Source organism: Calypte anna, chromosome 20 (genome assembly GCF_003957555.1).
Source record: "Calypte anna isolate BGI_N300 chromosome 20, bCalAnn1_v1.p, whole genome shotgun sequence".
In the NCBI taxonomy this organism is placed as follows: domain Eukaryota; kingdom Metazoa; phylum Chordata; class Aves; order Apodiformes; family Trochilidae; genus Calypte; species Calypte anna.
Genome location: NC_044265.1, coordinates 6,928,794 through 6,944,587, shown reverse-complemented (window position 1 = coordinate 6,944,587; position 15,794 = coordinate 6,928,794). Strand labels below are relative to the sequence as shown.

The window sequence follows — 15,794 nt, the reverse complement described above, 5'->3', positions numbered from 1 at the left end:
TACCTTCTGCTGCATACAAGAGATACTGGTGTATTAGAGAAGTCAGGAGTGGTAGGAACATGAAGAACAACTGAAGACCTAAAAGGAAAGCAGTCAGTTACCTCAAGTAAATTGTACAACATGAGAATTCAACAGCTAAAAGTTTTTATTTCCTAATCTTTAGAGCAGAAACTTGCCTGGATTCTCCCTTTATTTAGCTTTACAGGGACAGAAATACAACTTGTTCAGGGCACACATTATTTGCAAGATGCTTTTGCACATCCTGGGTCTTGTGCTCCTTGCTGTGACTGCAGAAAATCAGCTGAGCTGGCTTTGCTTTCAAAGCATTGCACATGACTTGGGATGCAGGAACTGACTGCATGAATCCCATCTTCAGCAAACTGGTTAATTTTTAATAAGCACACAGATAACTGTTGTAATGTAGGTGAAGTACAAAATACTGTATCACAGGAACTCATCTATACAGCTGAGCCTCATGCTGGAGCACCTGACATCTCTTTCTGAATAAAGATTGTGAAAAGACTTTGTAAGGATATTTGAGATGGTTTGGTGCAGAAGTCCAAGAACAAAGGGATCCCAGCAAATAATGTGATTGGCATGTGTTCTGTTCCCAGAATTGTATCTCAAGTCCTCATCAAAGCAGCAGAAACCTTCATTTAGTAATGTATTTCACCATGCCAATGGAAACTGCAACATACACATCTCCATAGGGGAAAACTAGCCAAATATGCAGGTCCTGTAGTTAAGGAAGGGTTAAGGAGTTGTCAGAGAAGAGTCCAAAATGCATGAGTGGGAATGAAGTGATAACAGCCTCCTGCTTTTGACTGCCCAGTGCCATACTTCAAAGGCAGTGGGTCAGTGAACATGACTGCATCAAAGGCTGCAAGGGCTCCCTGGCTGTATGAAGAGGTGGGAAGGTTCAACAGTCTTTTATAGACAGGATTTCAAGAGCCCTCTTGGTTGTGTCTCCTGGCCTAAGCAGTTCTCCCATTAGTAGAGCACATTCTTTACTGGGCTGTCGCCTCCTTTGATTGATGACAATCATTAGTCAAGGCTCCTACACACCTGAGCTTTATACAAAAGAAAAGAAAAAAAAAAAAAAAAGGGGAGGGGGGCAGGCAGGGAGCCTTTCACTGTTTTGCCGACAGCACTGATAATATCTCCATTTTAGTGGGTCATTTTTCTTCACCTGTCTGATGAGTGATAGTTCTGTAAATGCTGAACAACAGGAGTGGTAGGGAGGCCAAGTTTTCTTCTCATTTAAGAAAGAAAACTAGATAATTTAATGGAAGGGGATTAATAACAGCCAGGGGAGGGGGAGGGAGAAGGAAATAACTTTTCCCCTTAAAGTGAAACTGCAGACCAATGGATTCTAGTCACCTCAGAGGTCTGTGTTTGCTTGCTGTCTCTACACACACTGATAAATAGCTTGAAGGAAACATTTGTTTACTGATAGGCAACATACCAGAGGGAAGCTTGAGCTGTATTTAAACATCAGAGGAGTGTAAACAGACACTCTGTAAAATAAACATCTGGAAAGTCAGAAGTTGTTTTTTTTTTTTTAACACAGGTAGGTACACTTGAAAGAGGAACACCTCCCTTCATCAGAATCATCTGTCGAGGAAGTATATGTTATCTAAAGCTTTGTCTGTACTTCTTAAACAGAAGCAGTATGTTCATGGTTGAATAATTTACAGTGATAAAATCCTCAGAAATTTTATTAACACATTGGAAGGGAGCAAGCTCTGTCACTTCAGGCGTTCTGTATGTTTGTTACTGCAATACATATGGCTGACTGTACAGAGACCAGAATTTTGAGAGGAAGCTAAGAAAATCAAAACCTGAAATATTTTTATAACATCTTAGGTGCAGAAATGAGCTGTGTCTCTGATCAGAATAAAACTGCTTTATCTGTTTTCAATAAATAACAAATCCAGTTTAAACTCCAGGGTCACCAGAACATACCACAAAAAGCTGTATCTCACGTCTAATAGCAAGTTCTAATTATTTTAAGGTTATCTCTTTGCAATCCCCCACAGGCATTGTAGCTATTGCTGATGATTGCAGAACTGTTACTACAGTGATGCTTTCAGAGCACTGTTTGTACTTTACCAGATTACAGTTGCCATCTCAGGTCCCCTGCACATTTGAACTGCATTTGCTTCACATCACTTTAAAAGAAGTTGGTACTTCATCCTGTTTCAGATGCAAGTCTGGTAGCCCTATAGGATATTCACAGTTTTGAAGAGATGAGTCAAGATGACCTGTAGGTCACAGTTGACTTTAGACATCTTTGCCAAAACTCACTGCTTAGGACTTGTACATTTGTATACCTGACTTTAGATTTATCACAGTAAATATGAATTGAAGAGCTGGAAGGCATGAGAAGACTGTAAGAGAGTTTCTTAAAAATGGGAATTAGGGAAGTTTCTTGAGGACAAGCTGTCATACAAGCCTTTCTTTGAGGCAGCAGTGTTACATTAAATGTATACCTGATCTGAGCAATGACTCCAGTTCCTACAATTCCAGAAAATGCAGTATGACCTGCTGCATTAGTTAATTGGAAGGGAATTGTTAAAAAGCATTTTGACTGTGTGTGGTATTATTTTCTTCTGTTTACAATTTTGTAAATTTTAATAGCTCCTTTATACATATGTTGTTTACTTGCATGTGAAGCACTGGCAACAGCATTCATAGCAGTAGGTAAGACAACTTTGAAATTGGTGTTGCAGGACAGGATTATGATGCTTTCCAGAGAGTCTGAGATTCTTGTATAACTTGTTACAGTAGGGCAACATCACTAAGTGGCAAGAAAAGTGTTTCTGGAAAAAATGCAATTCTGGAAACATTCCTAAGCAATCCATGAAAAAAAGTAAAGTATAGTTCAGAGGCCAGTACATTCAGAAAGCCAGCCCACATCCTATGCCACCTCTGAAACAGAGCACTCCCAAATCATGGAGGATCTGTCTTCCTCTCTGCATAGAAGCAAAGTATCAGCAAACAGAAAGCCCCCACACCCTTCCTTCCTAAGATCAGCCTCCTTACCTCTGACACTGTGACATCGCGGTGGCCCAAGCCCAAAGCTCTGTTCCTCAGGGTGCACGCTGAGAACGTTGTTTTGATCACAGTATTAAATAAAAACCAAAAAATGCCCTCTTTTGGTTTCACTCTAGCACAACATGCCCTTCTGGAGAATCTCTTGTCACGCTGACCTGGAAGCTCTTCGGCACGCCTTGGAACTTGAATATTTGTAGCAGACCCCAACATCTTAGCACTGTGAGGGCTTCACTCAAACTTTTACATCGGTTCCACCTACTCCTCAACATTTTCTTAGTAAAAAAATCCCACAGCAACTGCAGTTTTTCTTTTTTTTGAAGGAGACCCCTTTCAGTGGAAGCCTTTAAGAACTTGCAGCCAAAGAACATTGTATCAAGTCCTTCTTCCTTTGGACAGAGGAAAAGCCTTCAGATAACTCATTGGGGATCCTGCAGCTATTCATGGCTGGGACGGATGCATAGAGCTGTTACTGCCTTTTTGTCATCAGTGGCAAACAATCTACTTGTCAGGTTTCTTGCTTTTGAAAGGGGAAGAAGACATAGTAAGGAGTCTCTGCACAGTACATCACATCACATGGGACCTTCTGAAAATAAGAGTGAAACTGTTGATTTTTTTTTTTTTTTTTGTATTTTTTTAATTTATGAACTAATCTCATTACTCTGCTATTAAGCTCTGTACCTGTGTTTTTAATCTGGATTGTTGGGATGGGTGGGTGGGGAAGTCTTACTGTTCTAAATTAATTGTTCATTTCTTCAGAACAAGCTCTGGGGAAAATCATATTGTGTACATTAATAATATGGACACATGGTACTGTTGGGAAGAACTATAGCTGTGTTCTTAAATCTTGCATAGATGGTATGTGGACTGTGCATGTGTCTACACGGTGCCTTATGCTGCCATCTTGGTTTTGGGGGCTGGGGGTGGGGAAAAAGTACCTTGTGATGAGTGAAAGGCATTAAATAAAAACGTGTTTACATTTTGGGGAATAGATTACCTGCCTTCTCTTCTCTCCAGCCACTCTTGGAAATCTAGAGGTTTATGCAGAATTCAAGGTCCCTGTTTCAAGGTGAGGTTGGACTAGAAGGACTTTGAACAGAGCCCTGGGGTGCAAAAATGAGTCTGTAACCAGTTATTCTGTCTGGTGGTGAGGCCAAGACTGAAGACTGTCAGTGACTGTGTCTGCTGGGAGAGAACATGGGCATTCAGCAAATCTAACTTGTCCTCCAGAGGAAGATAAAAGGCAAGAAAATACTGCAGCTGTTCATATTTATTTTTATGTAAATAAATGCATCTACAAGTAAGCTTCAGTTTTAGGACTTCTGCTGAGCTGGGCTGTTAATTCTTGCTGTCAAAATAATTCAATTATCTGGGCTTGGATGAATCCCTAATTCATTTTCAAAACTGCTCATTCTTGCTGTGGCACCAAATAACCTCAGAAGGATCAGAGCCTCACTGGAACAAGGTGTTAAGAGAGAGACATGCAGCAAGTAACACAATTCCCTTGCCTATGATGTGTGAATCAAGCTCAAACAAGTAAAGGCAGCACGAGTTAGAAGTGTGACCTGAGCTCCACAAGCCTGAATGACATTGTTAACATCTAAAAACATTCACCCTGGGAAACAGATTCATTGCTAGAGCTGAGAGAGGATTTTCTGCTGGACTTGGACAGAAAATCTGATCTCAAAATAACCTGATCTGAGTCTTTGGCTCAAGAGGTAGCAGCCGTGCAGCAGCTGTAAAACATGCTTGCTGTACTTGTCAAACATCCTTTCAGTACGTGCTTTGGAGACAAAAGAGGTGCTCTCTGGGGTGAGTACAACACAAAATAAAATGTGATGTTTTCAGCAGAGGTTTTGCTTGTCTCGGGGCCTCCTCAGAAGCAAGTGTGGCAGAATTTTTCCCTCAAGGTTTTCTAGCTCTGAGACTTGCACAAATAGGAAGTTCTGTCACAACTCAAGGAATCAAACTCAGTGGAGAACTGGCAGATGCTTGCAAGATAAGCACACCTGTAAATAAAACCTTTGAAAGCACACATGCCAGGAATGGCAGACTCCTAGGAAAGCACAACTTTAGCTTTTAACACCCTGTCAATAGCTAATTGCTCTTCCTTGAAATTCCAGATTTAACACCTGCCTTAACTGAATCAATTATATAAATACTGATTTTTTTTTTTCCTAAAGCCTCTTAGAAGATTTTGCTTTCTGAGTCTACCCAAAAGATTCTGCAGCTCTCTTGTTTCTGTCTCTAAAGTTCTTGGGAGAGCTTTGGGCCTGTTCTGTTAGTGCCTGTGTTCCATGTACCATGTCTATAAGAGATTTCTCCATGTTCCTCTCAGCCAATAACTTTTGCTAACCCACAGGTGACAGAGCTGAGGAGGGTCTTGTAGACCAGCATTAGGAGCACTTGTTTGTCAGTCAGGCAGTGACAGCCACTGTGGCCCCTTTTCCCCTCTCACTACAGCAAGAGTATCAGGATTTGCTATTAAAGGAATCTGTGATGGCTAGAAGAGGGCATTGATAACTCTTTACTCATGAGCATACAGAAGCACACAGGCACAAACACCTACAGCCCTTGCTCAGCTCTCTCACCTGTGTTTTTATCTATTTGTACATCCTTGCTTAGTTGCACCACTGACCAGACTGGAGGACAATGATGTGGCAAGGTCACCAAGTAAGTTGCAGTGTAGCTGAATCTGAGGTGAACAAACCAAGCAAGCCACATTAGTACCATGGTTCAAATGTACAGCAGATGTCCGAATCTGTTCTGTCAAAAAATGTTTAGTATGTTAGTACATGCCTGAACCTCTTAATACATTTTGTATCTTAAATAGAAAGGGAGATGTGAAGAAGACATATAGTGTGGTAACAGGGGTTGAAGTTTTAAATGGGACTGTAAGCAGAAGGGTGCAGTAGCTGCTATCACAGCTTCTTTTAGCACTTCAAGGACAAAAATACTTCTCCAAAAATGAAAAAGAAGCCAATACCAGATGCCCACTGATGTGACATTCATCACATTTCCCAAAGTATCTTTTGCTCTACCATTTCCTTACAGATAACTCACGTGACAATAGTGCTGCAGAGTAAAAGAAATCAGCTTTTATAAACTACTAGTTACTGGTTGCTAATGTTCCCATCATTTCATGGTCAGATCCTCTCTAGGACATAATCTTAACAGGTTTCATAATCTTTTGTAAAGAGGCTTTGCCACCACGTGGGCCCCAGATATTCATATTTGATTTCCAAAAAATACAGGGTTTAAAATGCATGTGTGCTGTGGCCTGGCACCCCAGGAAGTGGGATCTGAGTGCCAGAGCAATTCCTCCCACTTTTCCTCAGTGTTTAACATTTCTGTGTTACCTTTTTTTCTGATGTTTCTCCATCATCTCTTTTCTGTCAGGTAAGGACATTCTCCACTTACTGCAGTTGTTCTTAAGTAACAGACTGTAGGGTTCATCAGGTTTTATCCCTGAAGTTTTAATTAGCTGCAGCTTGACCAGAACTTCATATCTAATAATTCTCAACAGAATTGCAAGGTCCTGTGCAAAAATTCATCATAAGAATTCACAGTATCCTTTCTCTTCTACTTTTCACCATAAGGCTTTCTTGCACGCCAGGATTCTAAATGAGAAGATAATATTTGATTTTAAAAGACATTTAAAAGACAAAATTTGATTTAAAACATACTATAGATTTCAAAATGTAAAATGGGAGTAGAACAAAACCTGAAGATTCTTTACCATATCCCAAGTTTCATCTATGTTTTTGGAAAAATGAGCTAAGAGGAATGGGAAGTCCTGAGAACAGGGAACATACTGAACACTTAAAATGAGAAGTAGCAAAAGAAGCAACACACTGGAAAATGTGCACCCACAACAAAGGTCATTCAGAGAGCAGGACAGGTTCATGATCTGTACTGTCAGCAGGAAATAAGAGTGGAAGAAATCCTCCAGCAGACAAGGATCAGAAACAGCCTCTCTGGCCAAGGTTGCTGTACCTGTGACCTCTTAGCCCTACAAGCACTGCTTCAAAGAGGAATTCAATGGAGTTGCTATTGCCTCTCCTTTTTTTGCTCAGATTATCATATTTCAGTTCTTCCTGGGCTTTGGCCTGGTTTAAAGCTCAGGTACATTTCCCAGCTCAGAATGCTTTGCCTGATGACCAGGATGCTCATCCTGGGATGCCTGTACAGTGTGCTTTGCAACACTTCACATAACACATTCCTTTGCAAAAGCCCAACTCTTGAGTTTTGCAGGGACTGATCCACACCACACATTCTTCTCCCACCCCCTACTTTCCCCTCTCCACACTTCAGATGAAGGACTTTTCAGTCAACTTTCTTTTTGCCCTTCATAAACCTTATCCCTGAGGTCTCTCCACCCATCAGCTCTCACTGGCACTTCTAGCAAGTTGTAGCAAAGTAAATATACACACAAAAAAAAACCATTGATATAACACACACCAAAAGAAAGCATCTGCTTGGGTCTTCACATTTCTAGTCAAAAACCTGTTAAACCAGATCTGGACCTTTTCTGAAAAGAGTTTTGACTGAAATCACACTTGGGCCTTGCCCACCTTTCACCAGTTCAAGTTCAACAACAGAACACAGCATTTGGTCAAGTAACCAGAGAAACAGCAAAGAAAATACTTGCAAAACTACACGGCATCCTTGGGGGTAGAAAAACCATGTTATAATTGCACTGTTTCACCTGGCTCCTCCCAGGAGTTTTTTCTGCAGCTCTCCTGGCTGCCCAGCCCCACAGACCCCAAATGCCCAACACCTCCTTCCCCCCCAGGCAGCTGCCCCACAAAACTGCAGCTTGTCAGGGCTGTGCCACAACCCTGGAGTTGCAGCCTTGACACCCAGTGAACACTAGGGACACAAAACCAAATTCTCAGCATTTAGCACAACTGAACAGATCAGGCAATCGTAGCAGTACCTGAGGATGGTGCTTTGTAACAATGAGTTTTTAAAAGAGGAAGGAAAACAGAAATTTCATTGTTTTGAGACTAAGCAGAAATGAACATTCATCCAGGCTGAAGCAGAACTGGAAATCCAGGAACACAGAACATTTTTCTAAAACAGTTTAATTAAAAAATTGTGAAGTTCCTTGGAAAACTGGAGAAACCCAAAGCATATTGTGTGTGTCACCTGTTTTAGTCACAAAGAAACACAATTGTCAAAAAAGATATTTAAGTTTAATACAAATTTTATACAAAGAAAATGTGAAAAAATACTTCCATATGCTAAAAGCAATTATGCTCCACAAATAAGGCCAGCTAGGCTATTTTTGACACAACTGCAATTCACGAATATTCTGTTCTTGCTTTTTTTTTTCCTAATATTCTTATCCCTCTAATATGGGTACTAGCTGGAGACTGTACAAACCGCATTTTTATAAACAATGGGAGAAATCAACATGACTGAAATGTACAACAGAATGTACTGGAATGATATCATACAATTAATTTTCTCATATACATACATCACCTTTGCTTTGTTCAATGCTTTCGTTTTACACAACATACAAAATGGTACTACAGTATAAGTGTAACAGACAGCATTTTCAGGGGTTACTTTCTCTCATACTGTACTGTTTCATGCTTACATAAAAACATAAACTCCATCATATAAATAATACATGCTCTGGCCCAGCATCAAAAGTCCTTTGCTCATGTTTCCTGATCCATGTTTTTTTTCCATACCTACTTGTTCAAAGTCCTTTTGGAGGATTTTTTAAGAAAACAAAACTGTGAAGCATAGGAACAAACTTTACTTTTCTCAATCTTTGATACCACTGATCAGAAACCATGCTACAACCAGCTGGTATTACACTTTCAAACTTTTTTGATATTAGACTGAATGAAGTTCTAACTTAATTTTAACCTGTAAACAATGTAAATGTTAACAGTCTGGTCATTGTGGAAAAAAAAATAATATAAATCTTAGGCATTTCAGGTCTGCAGATTGGAAATGTCATAATTTGCTTGCCTAATACAATTAAATGGAAAAAAGATACCCTTCATCACTTGGTTGCTCAAAGAAATTCTACAAGAGTTTCAAAGTGCAGAATTTTTTTCAATCCAAATGCAAATCAAGTTGTTCAGATTCTTAGATTTTATCTGATACGTTACTGCAGTTTCCCAAGACCAGCTTTCAGTGTTAGCTTGTGGTAAGGCTGTTTTAAACCTTCCTTTTCCAATTTCAAACACTCTTTATAAGTTAATACAAATATAAAAAGGAGATGGTACTCTAATGACATCCACAAATTGTACACTATTTACAAAAGAAGCATAGATTTAATATGGATCTTACCTCTCCTCAGCTTTTCTAAGCCAGCGCTAATGCTTTACATTAATGTAGTGTAGTTAATGCTTTGTACACATATACAAAGCTTAAGTCTGAACCTTTGAGGTTAATGCAAAGAACTGTGTGTATTTTTCACATTTCTATTGGATATTTTTATTCCAACAATTGTATGGACTTCTTGTTAGCAGTTAGACTCTTCGTACTTGGACTGGCATTGTGGTCTGAACATACTGAACTCCAGTTCTCATTGCCACTGTCCCAGCAGAAGGACTTACCACCACAGGAATGGTCTGTGGATTAAAACCAAGAGAAACATATTGTTATGTTAAAGGTCACATAAACATGACCACAGAAATAGATTTATTTTCCAGGGAAAACCCAGAACAAGTTCCAATTTTGTACAAGAATTAATACCTTTATTACTGCAGTATTACCTCATTCCAGGGCAGAAAGTAGTGCTTTACTTTCCTATAGCCAAGAGGGTTTTAAAATTATTATTACTGCTATATAATTACAGGGATAGGTGGTCCTGTAGGTACTATACACACTCTGTCTGTGCTTGGAGAATAAAGTTTTCAGAGTTACTACTTCCAGTTATGTATTTTCCCCAAACTAATACATGGGAAGAAGAAAAAGGACTAAGAAAATCCTTTGTCACTTGAAAGTTTTGACAAATCAAACTGGAGTACAAAAATACCCTTGTTTTTAAGTATAGTCTTGTTACACATTACTTAAATCTTTTTCCCCAGAAAAGAACTCTCCCATGCATTCAGTCTACACAGAAGAGAACAAAGAACAACTACTTGAACAAAAAATTAAGTTAGCTTTTGCACCAATCAGTAACAAAAACATAAGCATTACTGGGAACTGCCTTATACACCCTGTAAAAATATTAATATAGAATAAACTTTTCACTTCCATCATACAGATCATGATTTATAAATCTTGACAAATGAAGTTTCAGGACATCTCTATAGGTGGTAATTGATTCTACAGATGCAGAGACAAAGGCACAAGAATGTTAAACAATCTGGTCATGGTCACATCATTCTGGAAGATCTGGAAAATGATTTATTGAATCTTAAGTCTGTCTCTTAAGCTTTCTCAAAAAATGTGAGAAAGTCTTGAAGTGTCTGTGCCATACAAACTGCAAGTATGTTTTCATACAGTTCCAGTGATGCATAACTGGTGATCAAACAAATGCATCCATTTCAGTTCTCAGTATTTTGTGGAAGAAATTGGAAGAGATTTTGAGGAATCTGAAAGGGATGCACAGACCTTCCCACCGGTGGGACAGTGCCATTCCAAAGAGAACATGGAAGAAGAGATACAAGTTCACTGAAGCCCAATGTTTCCCCACACTGTTCTAAGAAATCACATTAGTGTCTTAATGGTGTTCAGTATGGATGGTGAGTACCCCTACTGAGATGGATTACAGCCTAGAGTGTATATCAGTTTCTTTGCAACAAAGTCTATGCCTTCCAGGAGCCTACTTATTCCATTCCCTGGAATGCAAAGACCAGGAACTGATATTTTCACATTTTTTTAACTGCAGAAAGAATAAAAAAACAAACATGGAACCAACTTGCTAAATAAATTCATGGTTGGTGCCATCCTGCAATGATTTCAGATGTGCATAAAGAGTTCAGTGGAAATTGTATCCAAAAGATACACTAAGTTGTTCAGAGGAAGAAATTCAGAGTGGGAAACGAAGTCCACAATTGAACCCTAAGAAAGCCATTCTGTAAGCCTCAGGTAGTACTACAGGTGGGGAAATTTAGGTTGCCAGAGTTGCCTTTTAAATATACACACACAAACAAAAAAATTAAGTTTCAGTTCTTCCAGCGATTGGGATATGGAATGTGCAAGACTCCTTAAATGTGTTAAGATCATTCCCTGAGAGGTAAATTTTCCACCTCTGCCAGTTTTACACATATGTACATTTTGCATACATATTAAACATGCACTAAGGTTTAAAATTATTCAAATTGCACGTGCAGTCATTAGAATACAGAGGTGTTTGTAGCTGTGCAAGACTAATGCAAATGTGTACAAAGTTTTAAGCATGCACAAATAAAGGTTGAAACCTTTCAGACATTCCAATTATGCTTTACATAACTCAAAACACTTTGTGTTACAGAAAACCGATGAAAGTAACCACCATCTTTCTGAATATTACACAAAACCACCTTAAGATCTTACAACCTCTCAGCTATTCACAGAAGAGCCTAACGTCTTTGATGCTTGCTAGTTGATTTTAAAACCTATAAAAAACCTTGTTATGGTAATTCAGTCCAAGCAATTTAGGACCAGTGCTGCAAAGGTGCACAGTGCTCTCAGTTGAGACAAAATGAGTTGCATTAAAATGCCACTAGGAATGTGAAAAGTCATGATCCCCACCAAGAGCAGTAACATCTGTGTGGAATATAATGGCTGTGACATACTCTGTGTGTGTGTGTGTGTGTGTGTGTGCATTCATAGACACACACACGTGTATCCTGCAGCTGAGGCTGGGGGTCAAATGTGTGTGCATAAGGAGAGAGAAAGACAGAGTTCAGCCCCACAACACTGTTAAATTGGTACACAGCCATTATCAACCCTCTAACCAGTCAGAAAATAAACCAGTTCTCCATGCATGGGCTTCTCTGTTGAACCCAGCACTGTGGCAGAGTGTGCTGCTCAGTGACCAGTGCAGCATCAGCATTATTTCCTTTTAGCAAGAAGAACGTCAGCTCAGATGCCATGGTGACTCTGAAGTGAGCACTGCAGAACAGAGTCCGTTGAAAGAATGGGATACAGTGGTGCATAAAATACAAAAATTGAACTCACTTCTGTCCTATAACCTGTGACTGACACCAGGGAATGCAAGTGTCCTTGATCAAGTCTTTGATGGAAAAAACAGGTCTGATTGCAATGCTATTTCTCATGATTTCATAACATGAATGTGCAAGACTGCATGGGAGATAAGCTACTGATGAATGCATATTTTCTTTCATAGTTACTGAGATGTCACGAGAATATCAAGTATAGCTCAGAATTAATTAAATCTCTTTAGGATACCATAGACAAAAAGATATTTAAAAGATATTTAAAATGAATTCTATATATTTACATTGACATTGTGGTCAAGTATATACAGGAAATGGACAAGTACTTAACATAATAATGAAAAATGGAAATCTGACTGTCCTCAGTGCCTCTGCTATACTTCATGACAATTTCTGAATCCTTGTAATAATGAATGATGACATGAAAGGGTGGAATGTTGCATAGCAAAACAAGACATTTTGCACTGCAAGTTGAGACTATACCAGTGAATTCATATCTCAACAGAACAGCAGATGGAGACAACCCCCCAGAAATACTGAGCAATTTTAATGCCAGGAACAGTACTACTGCAGACTTTAAATTGTGATTTTGTACTTACAATTGTGGGCTGAGTTGTTGGAATATAGGTGGTGGTCTGCGGTACCTGGACCAGTTTTATAGGCTGGTTGCTTGCCTCACCTGTTGCTATCTGCAGAGACAGCACAGGCAACCTCAGTAGAAGTCTCAGCTTTTCTATAAATTCCACCTAGTTGTTACCAATATAATAATATGAAATTTAAGTTGGATGTTTTGCTTGTGTTAAAAATTTGCATCTTAATGAATTCACAGGTTATTTCTTTGTAAATAAAACAATTTCCATTATGAACATGATCAATGTATACAGCATGATGTTTCAAGTAGGACATCTATATGAAAGGAATTCCAGATTTGTGTAACTGGAGTATTCCCTGGCAAAAGTTTTAGATAATTGATTTTTCTCCCCTCCCTTATTTCCCCCATAATACAAAGGTTGTGCTGCCACAAATAATGCATGTGAACATCGACTGAGCCAGAGTTTAAATAAGTTCCCTAAAGCATTCAGGTAGAACAGCACATCCTTTTTCCCCTCTTCAAATCTGTTTCCCAAGTTTCCTTAGTTGACATATCAAGCCCAGAGATCTAACACCAGACAGTAGCAAAAGTGTCAAGAAATGAACACAGCTCTCTAGTTACTATGCTTCCAAATTCTATAGGACTATCTCAATGAGACATCATGCTGGAATCACAATACTACAAAATTAGTTTGCTTTTAATATTTTAAAATACAACAAGGCTCCTACCAATGTGGGGATCATGTGTAAGGGTTTGAAGGATAAGCCCCCCCCCCATAAAATTTTTCATTTAATAAATCTCGTAAAGGGCAGAAGAAAAACGATGCTGAAATTGCTAATAGTCAAGCCCTACCTATAAGCAGAATCTTCTCTATAAACATATTCTATATATGCAATGTTAAGTCCCTTTTATTAGAGCATTTGCTCATCCTTGCCTACTGAATACTATCAGAGTAGATGCTACAGAGGAATTCGTAACTGCACATTGCTCCGTTAACTGTAGATCCAGGTGAAGTGTTGTATCAGTGTTATGGAACATTGTGGTACCCTAGTGGCAGTCTGTTGTGATAAGGAAGTTGATTTGAATGCAGGTCTTGAGCTTGGCCTCTGAACCCCCAGGCAAGAAGGGCTTGGAAGTGCTGCAGTCAGTATTGCTTATCAGAAGGCAACTTGTATCGAAAGATCCAGACCAGAGGCTACACTGATGGGTCCTGGAGAGAGAGAGAGAAAGAGGTCCAGTCCCCTTTGGCTGGAAGGATGAGTCAAGGCAACACAAGGTTTTATTGGGAATGAGTGAAGGGGAAAGGGTGTTCCCAGAGCACAGAAGATTTTTTTGCCAAGATGAAGGAAAAAAACCAAACCCACACAACTCCCTGTCTCACTCCCCAAATCACACTCTTTGAAATATGCAAATAAACTCCTGGCTGATTCAGGGAAGCCTTTAGGGGTAGGTTTCAGAGAAATCTTACATATTATTGTTGTTAAAGTGATACTCACTGTAACACTCTCTTTGCTTTTATCAGCTGAACCTTCTTTTTCCTTAGGGGTGCTGGCTGTTTCTGTGGGTGTAGGCTGCACACTTGAACTGGGCTGGGATGATTTATTTAATGTTTCTGTGCTAATTTCTGTATCTGTTTCTTGCTGTGTTGCAGTAGCTAAAATAAAGGAAAAATGACAAAGTAGGTGCTACTTCTGTGTACCAAACATCAGTCATTCTTCACAGGCCTGTCTGCATCCATGCAAAGGATGAACAGAGTCACTTGCATACTGAACCCACCCCAAGCCCCCTCAAGCAGCCCAACACAAGATTACCTGACTGTGTGCAAGATTTCATATGCTCAGGCCAGTGAGCTTGTTGGCAGGGATAGTCACAATAGCTAGTATTCCAACAGCAATAAAAAATGGCCTCTTTCTTGCAGTTAGCACACCACTGCTTCTTTTTAGTTTCATCCACTGCTTGCTGCTTTTCTAATTCCAGCTGTTTCTTCACCTCAGCAATCAAACGATCTCGTTCTTGTTCTAGACTCTGACGCATTTCAGCCATTGTCAGTTCTACTCAAAATGCAAAGGAAGATGAGTTTTGTATTCTGCACCCCCCAACAGCTAGGTGCAAAACAAGAATTTTCATGAGTTTAAAGACAAGATGAAAGTAAAACTAAGAATGAAAATATTCCCTGAGTTTAGGTACCTCAGTTTTATATCCAGTCAACAAATGAAAGCTTTCCATCTTCTTGTCTCATTCTAGCACTATGATTTTTTACCCTTAATCATTACATTCCTTTTAGTGCTTTAGTTCAAGATGTCCCACAAAGGATTAGAATCCAAGTGCACAACATGCAGCATAAACACCAGAAGGCTGTATGTGGCTGCTGCTATTACACGTTGTCTTTACAAACCCAACATTTTGTTCTGCCTCCAATGGTCAGAAAATAAAACTTTCTTCTCTTTTCCCATTAATAACAGTGAATCAATTGTTCATTGCATCTTGGTTTCTTTACAAAGAAAAGAAGTGAAATTTCCAAGAGTAACATTGACAAACTTGGAAAAACTCAGTGGTACCTGAATAAATCTGTAAATTTGAGCCTTACTTCAGGATTGCCAGGAGCCACCTGGTATGAAACAGATGTGACTTGATACCTCAGTCACTATGAGTGACTAACCAGTGAATGTGAGCTTGACAGAATTTTCAGGAAAGTAGGCTAATACAAAGTATTTCAGTTCCAGCCATTTTGACTCAGGATGAATATTGTGAGTCTTCTGAAAGTTGACATACTTTTAAAACACTATTAAAAGTGTGTATTTAAATCAGTAGGTTAAGACTGGTGACAAAAGGCCTAAGGAATTTTCCTTCTATTTCTGACCACACCTCGAGGTTAAGGTCAGGGAACTGCAGGTAATTTGTTGCCAAACCCATGTAATTCTGAAGACTGCTGTAACTTGACTGTGAAGCAGTAGGAAAACTACTCTCATTGGAAAGAGCATAATATTACTAACAAACCAAAGAGTCTAAAT

At 39.3% G+C, this 15,794-nt stretch overlaps 2 protein-coding genes across 3 annotated transcripts in view; one reads left to right on the top strand and one right to left on the bottom strand.

The window, feature by feature from the left end:
* EYA2 (EYA transcriptional coactivator and phosphatase 2) overlaps nt 1–3,671 on the top strand; it is an 80,182-nt gene extending 76,511 nt beyond the window's left edge. The window contains exon 17 of the mRNA XM_030462992.1: nt 3,174–3,671. Coding sequence (XP_030318852.1) covers nt 3,174–3,254 — 81 coding nt within the window. The 3' untranslated portion in view covers nt 3,255–3,671. The remainder of the gene's footprint in view (nt 1–3,173) is intronic.
* A 4,454-nt stretch (nt 3,672–8,125) lies between these two features.
* Nucleotides 8,126–15,794, bottom strand: part of ZMYND8 (zinc finger MYND-type containing 8) — a 48,095-nt gene continuing 40,426 nt past the window's right edge. Inside the window, exons 21-24 of one of the 2 annotated variants that reach the window (XM_030463017.1) lie at nt 14,595–14,834; nt 14,280–14,437; nt 12,791–12,880; nt 8,126–9,653 (exon numbers count right to left, since the gene is read on the bottom strand). In XM_030463017.1, coding sequence (XP_030318877.1) covers nt 9,552–9,653; nt 12,791–12,880; nt 14,280–14,437; nt 14,595–14,834 — 590 coding nt within the window. In that variant the 3' untranslated portion in view covers nt 8,126–9,551. Of the gene's footprint in view, nt 13,994–14,279; nt 14,438–14,594; nt 14,835–15,794 lie in introns of both variants that reach the window. The other variant, XM_030463018.1, reaches the window with a different exon arrangement.